Source organism: Oncorhynchus mykiss, chromosome 27 (genome assembly GCF_057628025.1).
Source record: "Oncorhynchus mykiss isolate SJ-2025 chromosome 27, ASM5762802v1, whole genome shotgun sequence".
Taxonomy (NCBI): domain Eukaryota; kingdom Metazoa; phylum Chordata; class Actinopteri; order Salmoniformes; family Salmonidae; genus Oncorhynchus; species Oncorhynchus mykiss.
In genome coordinates this window covers 19,442,363-19,458,378 of record NC_143048.1, presented here as the reverse complement: position 1 = coordinate 19,458,378, position 16,016 = coordinate 19,442,363, and the positions used below count along the sequence as shown (strand labels likewise).

The following is a 16,016-nucleotide window of genomic DNA, read 5'->3' as shown; positions in this document are numbered from 1 at the left end:
ATGCCTCCACCGGCCAAGAATTGAGGGCTGACCCGGTGTTTGTCTTGGAGATAGGGGTGGGATTTCCCGAGCTTTCCTGTCATTGGTTAATATTTTATTCCGTTGACATGTTTTCTTACTGCTAATGCTTCCGACACCTTGTTGTCCACCCCCCTCTCTTAGAGCCTGGCTGGAGCTGTCAAAACCACGCCTATAGAGGCCCACAATTGGTCCAGAAAGCGTAAAATCAGCAATCAAAGGGGCTTGGTTCATTAGTGTTGGGATCGAGGCAGGAAGGACATGTGAGATAGTCACAGTTCTACAGCGAACAGGGCAAGATAATTTCAACTCCGTGTCCGTGTGGAATGATTGCTCTAGCCTTCCGAGAGACACATCTTATTTTTATCAAAGCGATTGGTGGGGAGAAAGAAGGAAACCAAGATTCTGTTCTCAAAGCGTCGCTGCTTCTTTATCTTTGACTGATATTGTTACTGTACTTCGTGGAGGTACCAGCAACGGGAGATTACGTGTAGTATAAGCTAGTTCCTATCAATTCATTTTTTTCCAGATAATAACCATCTATAACGCGTCTATTCATAGGCTAGCTATCTGGCACCGTATTCGAAATTACTTCTGAATAATTCTTACAGAAATAAGACTGAAATAAATTATTCTGGAAACGGACCTACTATTTTTGCCCAGGGGGGAGAATATCACTGTATATCATCATTTCACTTCGATATTTTGGATGCACCGATGAGAGATCCAGTTTTCACAGGGACTGCCATGGCTTATCACCCTTTCCACGCTCACCGGCCGACCGACTTCTCCATGTCAGCTTTCCTAGCGGCCGCGCAGCCCTCCTTCTTCCCGACGCTCACTCTGCAACACGGGGCTCTCACTAAACCCATGTCGGACCATCTCGTCGGAGCCGCGGAGGCAGGGCTCCACCCGGCTCTCAGCCACCACCATCAGGCGGCTCATCTCCGCAGCTTGAAGAGCCTGGAGCCCGAGGAAGAGGTGGAGGACGACCCTAAAGTCACACTGGAGGCCAAGGATCTATGGGACCAGTTTCACAAAATAGGAACAGAGATGGTTATTACCAAATCTGGAAGGTGAGAGTGCGCTCTGACAATTATTTTCAGCGAAGCTGACTACAGCGTCATGGTTATTCTCTGTCCATCAGTGGCGATTTTAGCGTGTACATCTTTTTGGGACAAACATTGTCCATACTGTATAGGCTTTGTGTTAAGATGTGCATTGTGTTCAGATTTATTCTGTAACGCTACAGCAAGATTATGGCGAAAGCAAAGAAGTAGCTACATTTAGGATTATAGGCAATAGTCCAGGCCCTGCTAGGCAAGACTGGCTCGATGTGATTGTGTTTTTCATTGTATTCTATTGCATGTTCTTTAACTTATAAGCCTAATGTATCATCGAAATAAATACATAATTTAACTTAAAAGTGATAAAATACAAACAGAGTTTTCTTTATCATTGTGACCTGACTTGATAGCATTGTATTTAGTTTCGATGGTACGATTATAATGAAGTTATAATCAAGTTTGGAGCGTCTTTGACAGTAAAGGATATTTGACATATTTTGAAAATGTAGAATTTAGTTTAGGCTAGCAGTCTTGCCGGAGAGGGAAAAAGGTCCCCTGGCTTTAGTCAGTAAAACGAGGATAGCATATGGATGGATCAAACTGCATTCTCTCGTGACAGTTGAGCTTCTGGATTTTGTAAACAGACTGTCAGACTTGAAAAAAGAGGATTGTGATTTAACCTGATAGTGTCATATCATAAATATATTTCACTCGGCTGATTGCCGACGAATTACTAAATATTATAATTAACAATAGAAAATAAATACAAAGTACTTTTAAGTAGGCTATTAGGACCTACTCCTTATTCGTTTTATTTCCTACAACTATCATGGTATTTGCAAAGTTGCATGTACATAATTCGATGGAATGCTTTTATTATGAATGACAGTTCTGTCAATGAATATTACTTTATAATTTGCCTCGATCGATGACTTGGTGTTGCATTTTCCTGGACACGAAGGAGAGGAGAGAGAGAGAGCGAGCAAGTCGTGTTATTACAATGTTATTGCCAGATTTATGGGTCTTGTCTGACAACATTAAATGTCATATTTGTATGAATAATCCTACATGGAGTTAATTCCACGCATATTTTTCTGTCTTCCAGGAGAATGTTTCCTCCGTTTAAAGTCAGAATAAATGGGCTTGATAAAAAAGCCAAGTATATTCTATTGATGGATATAGTCGCTGCTGACGACTGCCGCTACAAGTTCCACAATTCTCGCTGGATGGTAGCGGGAAAGGCCGATCCGGAGATGCCCAAAAGAATGTACATTCACCCGGATAGCCCGGCTACGGGAGAGCAGTGGATGGCCAAGCCGGTTGCTTTTCATAAACTGAAGCTGACCAACAATATCTCGGACAAGCATGGATTTGTAAGTACTGTATGTTGACTTTTATTTACATTTAAACACGCAATTGTATTTCTGATGGATAACAATAAATTACACACATGTTATAGACAATATGTTTTAGGTTAGATGTAACACAATGTATTTATAGACAGATACTGTTGGATTTTTTGAGCGAGATATTTCTATAGTTCTTGAATATTCTCATTCTATTTGCAACATGATTTTTAGTAGGCCTAACGTATTGCCACTGTATTTTTCCCAATAGATGGATTAGTATTGCCAGGCTGTTGCCAGGACATTGTTCAACTCAATGTCGACAGGCCTCTTTCCAAATATGATCTCCCAAAATGTCTAAAGCTTCATAAAAGTAACCTATAAATCTAATATCATGCTCTTGTTTGTAGTACTGAGTTGTACACGATTGTGGAAGAGGATTGTATTCATGATTCAATTATTAGATTTGCTATTTTTAAAAAGCCTCATATAAACGAAGAGGAAGGAGTTCGTGAGAATTGGGGATTATGAACTTCAGAAATCAGGTCAAGGAGACCGGGCAGAGTGGAAATCGGTTTGGATAGGGCGAGTCTCTGTGGCGTCCTTTCGGTTTGATAGCTTTACTCCGATCTAGCCTCACTGTCTTGAGCTTGCTTGAGCAGCGTGGAATAAAAACAGTGTATGGATGTAGCCTGTACTCGAACTCGAAGGCCGTGCCTCGGTCCCTGAAGTGCTTTTTGTAGCCTACTGTAAAAAAAAATATCCGCGGAGAAGAGGGAAATGATGGATGCCACACAAAGTAGGCTATATTGAGAGAAGCTGCAGCGTGTGTTCAATGCTCCTATGTGCAAACAAACCGACTGTAAACAAATTGAATATTTACATGCCAGACGCATCCAGACGTTTTTGCAAAATGTTGCAGACAGTGTTTTGATAGATGTAGGCCGTAAGCTATCCAAAGTTTACCTTTAATTATTCAGCCACTGTGTATAGGCCTACGTATTGTTATAGTTAATGAATGTATATAATATACATGTTATAAATGTTATCAGATACCCAGTAGGTTGGCCAGCAGATATGACAATGCAAACATTACATTAACTGTTTATCTTTAATATTGTTTTGTATCTCGATCTGGGTTGACCACAGGTGTGTTCTCTTGCATTCTGAGAATACACACTAGGCCCAACTCTAAATAAGACCTACTCACTGTTATGAATAATAATGATACTAGGCCCAACTCTAAATAAGACCTACTCACTGTTATGAATAATAATGATACTAGGCCCAGTAATAATTAGTATAAGAAATAATAATAGCATATTTTAATGTCATTTTATAGTGTTAATCACTTTTGGGCCTACGAGTTATTTCGAGATAGGCTTATCATCAGATGGTCTCGATGAAATTATAATAATTCATTTTTCCCATATTTCCACAGACGATTCTTAATTCCATGCACAAATACCAGCCCAGGTTTCATATCGTGAGGGCCAACGACATCCTGAAGCTCCCCTATAGCACGTTCAGGACATACGTGTTCCCGGAGACTGACTTCATCGCTGTCACAGCTTATCAAAACGACAAGGTAAGCAATTTAATACAGTAGCCCATACAATACTATACAATACTGTACAATACAGTGGAATTTAACATAGGCTACATTAATGTTCGAGACCATGAAATAACCTCGCCATAAGAGTTATGTTCACACAAATGCCACGATTTTGTATCAGCAAAGGGTTAAACTGAATTTCAATTTGGATTTTGTTTTGTTTGTTTTTATGCTGTGAAAACTTGGCTCATTTGTGGAATTAGATGGCCTCACTCGTTTGTTTAACCTTGTTGCGTGTAATGATCTTTGTTTGCGAACGTTAAAGACATACTTTTTACAGTGAAACAGTTGCTGCGGGGTTTTTAATCTGTAGGACTAAATGCACCTGCTCAATCAAACCGCATGTTGGTCATCATTGTCAAATGTTATGGTTAACCTTACTTAACCAGTTTAGCCTGCAATTGCAGGCATATATTTGACTAGTAAAATACGTATTTGTAAAGATTGGCTATTGCTGTTGTCTTTCCGTCTATGGGCTATGGACGAAATGCTGCTGGCTACAATTCCATTCAAATCTAATTAGATGGCGCTTCTTTGGACACTGACACCATTTGGTTAAAGATTGATTTCCCCATGGTTATTCAGGGTGTCAGTAATTCCTAAGATTGATGGTGAGTATTTATTTTAGTTGCAGTCTAAAATTGTCTAGCTCCCTGCGCCCCCCTCTCCTCTTCCCCTCAATGAGTCTAATTGGCGTCCGTGTCAGAGGTGGTCTTGTTGCTATCGTAAAGTTTATGGCAAAGAGTCACAATCGATCAGAAGGCACTAGCCTCGTCAGTTTGTCCGCGAACTACACAGTTTCAGAGGCTGCCTGCGCAATCAAAGCGTGACAGATGGGGAACTGTGACTCCCTGATTGGTCGATTCGTGAATTCCTCAAGAGTTCCATACACGGTGAGGAGGGGGAAAACACCGGCCTCTCAAACAGGACAAACTCCGTATCGAAACATTTAGGCCAAGCGGCGTGTACAGCGGTTCCAGTGACAGGGTTGGCTTTAAAGCCCATGCAGTATTTTTTTCCATACATGCCTTGCATGAAGCAACCCGCACTCAGCTCTCCCCCTCTCACTCTCTTCGAAAAGAATGGATGGAGAGACACTGCATGTTTCTCATGGGGCTCGTGAGAATAACGCCTCGTCATTAAACCCCTATTAATAATGCAACATCTACCGGGGCTTTCTTTCATCTGAGTGTGTTCTGTTCGGTGTGTTTAACGGGACACGATGTATGTGGGAGAACTATATCAGACTGAATCAAGTGGAGAACAACACGTGACACTATATATAGGCCAAGACATTATTCGGCCTAACTGGACCTATATGCCCATAGGCCGAGTTATGGGCCCAATACTACTACTAGTACTACTAATAATAACAATAATTAATTGTAACGTCTATGGTTAGGCCTATTTGTCATTGTTTTTCTCGTTTATCTTGTGTACACCCTGCACTGCCTAATATATTTTCTCTATATCCTGTCTACAGATAACACAACTGAAGATTGATAATAACCCTTTTGCCAAAGGATTCAGAGACACTGGAAATGGAAGGAGAGAGAAAAGGTAAAGCATAGGTTATGTCCATTCACCCATCACACTGTGTAGTCTAGCCTAGTTCTATAGAAATTATATTATCATAATACGATCATATGCATAGGTCCTATGTTATGCATGTTTTAACAATGCCCCAGCGTTATTCCTTAATCTGTTTATTAGTTAACAAAATAAAAATGACAAAATGCATGCTATTCTCAACTCTGATGCAGGCGTATCATTGAATGTAGGTCGGCCTAATGCTGGCATCATGTCATGTTAATGGTGTATGGATGCCTTACTTGAATACATGTACCCACTATTATTAAAAGGGAACCGTTCAACTCTAGGAAACAGTTGACCCTTCCCTCCCTGCGGATGTATGAAGACCAATGCAAAGCAGACCGAGACGGGGGCGACTCTGATGCCTCCTCTAGCGAACCAACAACTGGCCGAGAAAGTGCGCACTCCCCAATCGGACCTGGATCCAGCCCCCTTAGGTTCAGTCGAATCAGCCGAGGTAAAATAAATTATATTCAACCTAAATCTCAGTTCGTTTGATAGGCTTAAACATAATAATGCAATTGTGGCCAATGGCATTTAGACTTATGGTGGCTGAACTATGTAGGCTATAGGCCAAATCCTCTAGTAATTTAGCATATTTGAGAGAATAGGCTTTAGGCCTATACCCAATAGTGTACGGTTTGTGATAACTTCATTTAATTTATTATGTCAAAGTATTAGATTTACATACTAAAATTCATAGAGGGCGGCAGGTAGCCCCATAGAGGGCGAAAGGTTGCTAGATCGAATCCCCGAGCTGACAAGGTAAAAAAAATCTGTCATTCTGCCCCTGAACAAGGCAGTTAACCCACTGTTCCTAGGCCGTCATTGAAAATAAGAAATTGTTCTTAACTGACTTGCCTAGTTTAAAAAAATATGCAACACAAAATGCAATTTACCAAGAAAACACAGAGTAATAGTACATTTTCTAATGACAAAATGTACTTTGATCGTTTTCAACAGCTCATGTTCTTTAGATTTTCAATGTTCTTTCGTGACAGGCTATTTGTTCAACTCACTTATTATTGAAATATTAAATAACTGTTTCCTGTTGTAATGCATAGACTTAATCAGGCTATTTGACCATCGAAAAACTAACTTTTGACTGCTCAACTTTCGAGTCATAACTGAAGTCTATTTACTCTTGGGTTAAAATACAACACAAAAGCCACATGTTAATGCTCGGAGTAAGCCTCTTGGGCTGACATGTAGGAAGGAAACGGTTAGACAAGGCATGTTAACACTAAATCATGACTGTACACTTCAAATAATCACTTACACAGTGCGTGTGTGTGTGCTTGTGAATGTTGTAACCACTGCCGTTTCAACTGCTATTTTACATTCCATTATTAATTATATATTTGTATTTATTTAAGTCTGAGCATGGCATGGAATTTTGTGTTATTTTACATTTAGGCCCACCAACATACAGCTAATTCTGACTACACATTTTTTTTTATAACAGATGATAAAACCTGTACTGACAGTGAGCAAGAACTTGATCATCAGGATGAGCGTTGTACCGCATCAAACAGCCCTGGACCGGAGCCGCCCTCTCCCTTCAGCCCGAGGTGCGAGGACCGGGTGAAAGATAAACCGAGCCTGGACAAGAAAGACGACTATCCTGGCTCCAGGAAGCCGAGCGACTCCATATTCAGGAACCCTGAGAAAGGAGACAAAACGGAGAACAGGCACAGGAAAGACACTACAGATTCGTCAAAAAAGAACACCGCAGACAGTGGCGGGATAAGCGCAAGCAAGGAGAGTTTCTCCCCGCTCATGGTTCAAACAGACAGCCCCTCACACTTCAGCGCGAGCCACCTGCAGAGTCTGGCCCTGTCTGGCTTGCACAGCCAGCAGTTTTTTAATCCCATGAACGCCGGACAAATGCTATTTCACCCTGGACAGTTCGCTATGGGCCCAGGAGCGTTTTCTGCCATGAGCATGGGACATCTGTTGGCGTCGGTATCTGGAGCAAGTGGTATGGAGAACGGCAGCCTCTCCGCCCAGGGCACGGGGGGCACCCCGAACCCTTTCCCCTTCCATCTGTCGCAGCACATGCTCGCCTCCCAGGTAAGGGAGACTTTAATTCTACACAGCAACAAATTGTTTGTTTGACCTCGGAGATCACTTATAGGCCATTATGCTCGTTTGACTTTAGGCCTAGAATAGGCTTTGACGAATCAAATCAAATCAAATCGTATTGGTCACATACACATGGTTAGCAGATGTTATTGCGAGTGTAGCGAAATGATTGTGCTCCTAGTTCCGACTGTGCATCAATATCTAACAAGTAATCTAACAATTCCACAACAACTACCTAATACACACAAATCTAAGTAAAGGCACGAGTCTTACAAGTATGTTCAAACTTAGTGCCAAAAGTCCACTGTAGACGCGATGCTTTGTACCATTTAACTGGCCAGATTCAGCAGGCCCTGTTCTGGGCAGAACTCAATGTCGCAGTATGTTTTTGGGTTATTAGGTCACTGCCACTAGGCCTAGGGAAGCTTGGGTCTCTTGCACGCTTACCATAGTGAGGACGCATGCTGGCAGAATAGCGACAAAAAAGTATAGGCCTATATTATTATTACCATTATTTTGAACAACAGTTTTGTTAATTGTGTTTCAAAGCAGTCTGATATTTGTTTCAAATGAACAACCACTCAGGAAATGTATGTGTGTAAAAACGCAAGGCCTTGCTTTTATTTACCCCCCTTTGGATTGGGAATAAGCGTTCTCCTTTTTAGCATCCAATGCGTATAGCCTTCATTATTCTAAGGGGTTCATTAACATCGGAGAAGATGACTTCCTTGTAGGTTTAATTATTGAAGTGAACTAGCTATTCAGGCCGTGCATAATTTGGTCGTTGAGCGGGTTCCCCCAATAGGCCTACACATTTGAGTAGGCTACATCATGGTCTGAATATATCACTATCACCAACACGGTCCTAGTGCTAACTGCCATTTTCTCCTGTCTGATTTCAGGGCATTCCCATGCCGACCTTTGGAGGCCTGTTCCCATACCCATACAACTACATGGCTGCTGCTGCAGCCGCGGCCTCCGCCATGCCCGCCAGCACTACAGCCAGCTCGCTCTCGAGGAATCCCTTCCTCACCAGCTCCCGCCCTCGGCTCCGGTTTAATCCTTACCAGATCCCGGTGTCAATGGCCCAGAGCACAAGTCTACTCACCACCGGCCTGCCAGGCGGACTAAACCCCGGCTCCGAATCTTCCAAATCGGGCAGCAGGGAGACGAGTCCAGTGCCTGATATCCACAACAACAAAGCGGGGTCGAGTCATAGGACCAGCTCTCCCAAATCGATGAAGGACTCTATCAATGAGCTCCAAAACATCCAGAGACTCGTGAGCGGCCTGGAGAGCCAGAGAGAGACGTATCCCCCCAGAGACTCCCCTAAGTGATCTCACTAATGGAATAATATATTCCACCACCACTTGGCTTGAAAATCAGAGGACTTTATTAAACATTTTGTACAGCACATTACGCGAGGAAATGGCAATACCGGCCTACCTTATCTCGCACCTGGACTGAGCAAGGAAGCAGGGAATGAAGGAGAGAGAACCAGCGTCATCACTTACTGTTACTGTGTGGGGTACGCTTCCAATATTGTAGGAAATTGAAGCATCGAAATAATATGAAAACCAAAAGTGGGCACTGAATTTTTAGGCTGCTGGCTAAAACTTGAGTACACAAAGAGGATACCATACCACAAGGAGGAAAACCTACTAAGAACATTCGTCATGTAGAACATATTGATGTTAAAAGGACAGTGGAAACGTCGTGGCATTGTTTTTAGGGACTGAAGAAAGAAAGAACTTTATCGAACTATAATCAATAGACGTGCTTTTGATTTACGATGAGAGCACTGCAACAGCATAAGTACTGAATGAATATGGGCGTGCAACCTGTGGAATGACAGGAAAGCAAGCTACATCCAAAAGGTTTTCAAAACATAGGCTATTTCAAAAGGGATGGATAAAATAAACATTCCGTTAAATATAATTGATAGAAGAAAGCTTAGGCCTATCATTTTTGCCAGAAAAAATGTTTGAACTATTTATGTAATTAAAATTAATTATGTAAATAAGCTATAAAGGAATCCAAGAATATGCAATTGGTATTAATTTATTCAAAACTGTACATTGGCGTGTATATAATATTTAGAGTTTAACTCATTGCTTTTTATTATTTTTTATTTTACATCAACGTATAGGCCTTCTGTAAATGAAAGCTATTTAGCGCTTGTTGGTTTGAACCAGAACGTCTTTAAATGTAATGCATAGGCATAGCTGATTATCTGCCTGTGACACGTGAAGGAAACAAACATATGTGCCATGTTTATCTGCAATCTCTGTCTGCAAAAACTAATATCAGAAAAGAGAGAGAGAGATAGAAAGAGAGAGGGAGAGATAGATAGAGAGGAAGCTGCCTATTTGTCACATTACCTGACTATTGTCTGCAGGAGAGGCAGAGATGTAGAAAAACCTCAGGTCATTTCACTCCAACACAGGAGAGGATGATAGCATGTATCTTTAAATGGGGCACAATGCATATCTATATATAAATATATTTAATTTGAAAGCGTATCTCGTTTATGCTGGTTGTCCGGGTAAGTTCATTTTTTTGTTGAATTATCTCAAAATTTCAATAAAAAAAACAATGTGTTAAAAAGTTTTGTTCACTCATATATTGTATCTACTGGATACAGTTAAAGTACTTTTGAAATTCTGAATACTAATAATAATAATTTAAATTAATGATTCATAATGTATATAGGCTACCTATTACTAGTATTATAGCCGAATTATTATCTACCAACATCAGATGAATGATGCCTCTAAATGAATGATAATACCGCCTTACAAAATAGAACTTAAAATGGTCAAAGACCTGAAAACACACACACACACACACACACACACACACACACACACACACACACACACACACACACACACACACACACACACACACACACACACACACACACACACACACACACACACTTTTGTGAAACATGACCTAAGTAGTTCACTGAGTGTATGGCGCCCTCTGTCGGCAGTATATTTAAGGATAAAATGTAATTTTTTCAGCCAAGTATTTCTATAGTTCTTTATCAGTGATGATTGTTTAACAAATTCACACGAAATATTATGTTATATTATACAATTTTTAAAAAGGCAAATCAATGTATTGTAGGTTTCTGTTCATAAGAGCAATGTAGCATGTATAACTGTCATTAGTCAATTTATTCTTATAACAATTAAGACTATAGGTCCATAATTGTCATATTTTCATTGCGTTGCAGTTGAATAGAGGCACGTGAGTGATGACACATGCAAGGGACTTATTTTTAAACTGAGCTACTGTTAGTGTTTCTATCAGTGTTTCCTGTAGTATTGTCTGTATTTTACTATTAATAGAATAGAATAGTAATATAGGAGTATTTATAGGAGGGCGAGACACGGAAGTTCCGTATCCTCCTCTCCAATTCAACCGCACATATCCTCTACACGTTCAATGGCACTTGGCCTATAGACGCAGTTAACCGTTTGAGTGAATTAAAAAAACGGATCACTATTTGTATGATACACACAAACACAGTAGCCTACGGTTGTCTATAGGTCTATTGAAATCAAAAATAATTGACATATAAGGAGGGTTAAATTAAATATACTTTCCCTTAAGAAATTAGACCCAAATTAAATTCAACAGCAGTGCTCAACATGCCATAGGCCTTATAAGCATTTTGTTGTCGCAGTACAGAAACCGAAGGCATAACTTTCCAAAAAGTACACAAATATTGTCTTCACACGGGCTAGTACAGATGAAAACTTTATTATTTTAATCGTGAGAGAGATGCCTTGGTCGGGGTGAACTTGTCCCATATCACCGTGAAAGGGTTTTAAGCGCCACAGCACAGGCTGGGAAGTTTGGGAGGATTGGCGCTTGGACGCCAAGCCACTTTGGCAGCAGACAGCCCTTTGTCCAGCAACCGGCGCCTGTCGCCTGCCTGCCGGCCAAACAGCCTCCCCACACCCGCGCATAAAGGCAAGGGGAGTTGGGGGAGATCCCACCAGCCACGGTTCTTCTAATTAGAGCACCCCTTCTTGTTTCTTTTCTTTTCTTTCTGCAGCCATAATCACAAAACTCTCATTCTATTATGGGGCCATTGTTGCCCACTCTGTTATCTTCAATTAACAGAGTGAGCTACTCGACCTCGCACTCTCGGATAACAAACTATTTGTCTAAAGCAATCAGTCAATGACTGATCAATAGGCTCGTTTAGTGGACTCATGGATGCGACTAATGATTGATTGGTGACGGTTCGGGGTAAAAAGGCCAAGACTATTCACAACTTTGTTCAGTGATCAGTGTAGGCCGCTATTTTTCTATTGTTTCTACAACAGACATTAATAGAATCTCTACCTGGCCTGGTGGAACGAAATTAAATAAAATGTGCGCACGAGTTAATTAAAAGTGTGTGCATGACTCAAAAGAGCACGAGACAAGCCTGAACCGAGATAACTCAAATTATCTTGCTCATCTTTAACTTATATAATTAGACTATAATTATTTATATGATTATTCAGCTACAGCAATTGAATATTCCGTTTTGACCACATTTTCACATGCATTCCCATGGGCATGAGAAAATGTAATTCTTCCTGATCTCAACCAACCAACCAACCCAGCATGACTCATGATGACTAAGTAGGCTACAGACTCGACTCCTTTCACTAAAATCAGGGCCAGACAATGACATGATGATGCTAATCTATTTGTCCATTACAGTTGACTTGTGTTCTGTGTGCTTATGTAGATTTTCGGATGTTTACACTTACCTGAATCTCCAAACATCTCTCAGCAAAGTGATCGTGGAGGCAGGTGTTTCGCTGATTGGATCACTGTTGCACTGTTGCCTGACTGTTGGCCAATCGCAAGGGCACATTTTCCCGTAAAAAGCCGATATTTGAGCTCAAATTAGATAGCCTATAAAATAGCTTTATCAATACAGCAAAGAGGAAATGCATTGGTCGAGTTCCCCTGCTCAGACATTGCATGCATCAACCAAAAGTTGCGTGAGATTGCTATAACAAAACGATGTGGTTAGCTGATACTTAAAATACCTATCCAGGCGTTGTTGATCTGGCATGTCAGCAACGGCTGGGCAAAGGAAAGCGTCCATTATCTGTTGTCTGTTCCACTGAATAGCAGATAATTAGGGGAGACCGAACACAAAGTAACACTTTCAGTCTTTTGCTTATTTATGAAACTATTATTTGAGTTAGATTAATAATATGTTTATACAAACAACATACACATATGCCATTAAACACTGTAACTAAGTTTCTCCCTAGGACATGGCAGAAGCAAAATATTGTCTATTATATTTAACAAGACAGTCAAGTGAACGCTATAACAGTGGAAATACATGTCCTCAAAGATGGAAGGCAACAGTAGCTAATAAGAGGGCAGGCATGCGTGAACAACAGGCCAGAGAGATAGATAGAGGACTCATGTTGTATCAGTCCCATTATTGACAACGCCACTGAGGCAATCTCCATTTTAAAGTAGTATATTTTCTTCTTCTTCATTGCCTGATCACTCCCAACTCAGCTATCTAGAATCTGAATTATAATAAGACAAGTAGCCTATTCACTTATAGCCATTGGTGATTCTCTGGTGATTAGAAGCAAAGATGGTCTATTATATTGACAAGACAGTCAAGTGAACACTATAACAATGGAAATATATTCTCTCAAAGATCGAAGGCAACAGTAGCTAATAAGAGGGCAGATGCATGCATGACCAGCAGGCCATAGAGTGGCGCAGCGATCTAAGGCACTGCATCCCAGTGCTAGAGGTGTCACTACAGACCCTGGTTCGATTCCTGGCTGAATCACAACCGGCTGTGATTGAGAGTCGCATAGGGCAGTATACACGTCCAGGTTAGGGTTTGGCTGGGTATGCATCATTGTAAATATGAATTTGTTCTTTACTGACCTACCTAGTTAAATAAAGGTCCAATAATACAACATTAGTGGTCTGTTACACAGACAACAGAAAATGTATTGATTAACTTGAAGAAGGACATTTAAAAACTTTATTTTAACAAAATTATCGAGATTCCTGGCAATTATCTTGGGGGCAGGAGGAGTCTATTCTGCATTCTATATCGCGCCCCTTGCCTTCGCTATCTCAGAACGTGAGCTGGGTGAGAACACCGACAACACACCACTGGAGGAGTGGAGACAGATCTCTTGGCGGAGATAACCAGCAAGGAAGCATATATCAGCCCAGAATAGACCGGCAAGGAGGGTGGCGCGCGCACAGGCTGCTGTAACCTTCTAAATAAACATTTCCTTGGAAGCTCTCACCTGCTCTGCGTTCCGAAAAGACACTTGCCACGACTTGGATTTCAGGCATGGGGCGCGTACACATAATGTGGGCTGGAACTGCCTCTGGCTTTGACTTTTTGCTTGTTCTTGCCAATCTTAGTGGACTTGCTCTAAACAGTTTTGAAGTACCAGCATTCACCACTAGATGTCACAACTACTTATTTTTGAAAAACAACAAGATTTTGGGGGAAATATCAGTATGAGATCAATTATTTCGTGAAATGTCACAAAAGCTGGAAAAAAGGCAACAAAAGAAAGCAAAAATAAGTTAGCAACATGTTCTAAATATGAAGCAACATTTATGAATTCTAACACATTAGTGATGGTTCAAATGTATTCAACTTCTCCAGTACTGAGTTAAAGCCTTGAAATAAAAGAAGAGTACGTCGACCTAATAATGTGTGTGTGCGCGTGTGCGTGCGTGTGCGTGTGTGTATGTATGCACCCAACACTATCTATGGCCATACTTATTGAGAAGGATGCCTTAACGAGGCCCTGAGAAAAGACTAACATGTAGGCTGCATTGTTAATTTACAACTATCCTCGAAAAAGACAGTGGTGGAAAAAGTACTAAATTATCATACTCAAGTAAAAGTAAAAGTCACCCAGGAAAATAATACTTGAGTAAAAGTGTAAAATTATGGTTTTAAATGTACTTAAGTACAGTGGTGGAAAAAGTACTACATATTTTAACTTGAGTAAAAGTACAAAGTAAAACTAAATGCTATACATAAAATTCCTTATATTAAGCAAACCAGACCTCATGATTTAAATGTATTTACAGACAGACGGGCACACTCCAACAATCAGACATAATTTACAAACGCAGTACACAAATCAGAAGCAGTAAGGATGATAAACGCATTATATTGATTGGTGCGTGAATTGGACCATAATTTTGTCCTGCCTCAGCATTGAAAATGTAACAAGTACTTTTTGGTGTCAGGGAAAATGTATGGGAGTAAAAAGTACATATTTTCTTTAGGAATGGAGTGGAGTAAATGTAAAAGTTGTAAAAGTTGTAAAAAAATATAAATTGTAAACTAAAGTACAGATACCCCAAAAACTACTTAAGTAGTACTTTAAAGTACTACTGGAAAAGGATGTGTATAAACTAAAATATTACAATACGAAAACCAGTAAATCAATGATAAACCAAACAATATTATAAATGAGCTCTTGAACCCAAGATTGTGTCCCAAATGGCACCCTATTCCCTACATTGTGATTATGGGCCATGGTCAAAAGAAGTGCACTATATAGAAAATAGGGTGCCATTTGGAGGCAACTCGCAGACACATGCTCCATGCATCCTGTAGGACCTGTAGAGTATACAGAGTAGACGTCCAAAGTGTCTTTTGATCTCCGGGGTCCTTGAGGACATGTTTAAGAAGACATAAAACACTGCAGAAGAGCGGTGAGGGATTTTCAGATCTGACCCGGGAGAAATCATTTGCTCCTAGCACGCAGCACCCCTGGTCCTGACACAGAGATTAACATAGCAGATTAATTTAGACTAACAGAGTTTGTCATGATGAACGGAGTGCAGGGCCTAGCCAGGGCCTGAGACTAAACCAGCCAGCTCTTCTAAAAACATACAATCCTCTCACACAACCCTGGGTTAAGCACAGAGAGAAACAGTCACAACGGCTGACAGGGAGATAGTGCACATACAGACATAGGGCTTGATTCAATCATATTCACGCTAGCCGACACCTGCATAGCTGGTGTTTTGATGTGTTAGAGGTGGAACCGCGTTCGAACTGTCAAATCCACAAGTGGCTCCCGGCATAGCTATCGCGGACATTGGCTGCACGGTCACATTAATAGACTCTTGGAAAAAAAGGTGCTATCTAGTACCTAAAATGATTCTTCGGCTGTCCCCATTTGAGAACCCTTTGAAGAACCCTTTTTCGTTCCAGGTAAAACCCTTTTGGGTTCCATGTAGAATCCT

At 40.8% G+C, this 16,016-nt stretch overlaps 1 protein-coding gene across 4 annotated transcripts; it reads left to right on the top strand.

Moving 5' to 3' along the window:
- On the top strand, window positions 1-10,331 carry LOC110507676 (T-box transcription factor TBX2b). 4 transcript variants are annotated; one of them, XM_021587821.3, is made up of 7 exons: window positions 1-1,094; window positions 2,191-2,458; window positions 3,873-4,019; window positions 5,530-5,606; window positions 5,927-6,096; window positions 7,105-7,712; window positions 8,627-10,331. In XM_021587821.3, exons 1-7 carry the CDS (start codon window positions 736-738, stop codon window positions 9,059-9,061), a joined length of 2,064 nt encoding a protein of 687 aa, XP_021443496.3. In that variant the 5' UTR covers window positions 1-735; the 3' UTR covers window positions 9,062-10,331. The 4 variants fall into 4 exon arrangements, with proteins under 4 accessions (XP_021443496.3, XP_021443494.3, XP_021443495.3 ...); XM_021587819.3 differs by having other exon boundaries at window positions 5,909-6,096; XM_021587820.3 differs by having other exon boundaries at window positions 2,191-2,467.
- Window positions 10,332-16,016: the final 5,685 nt, after the last annotated feature.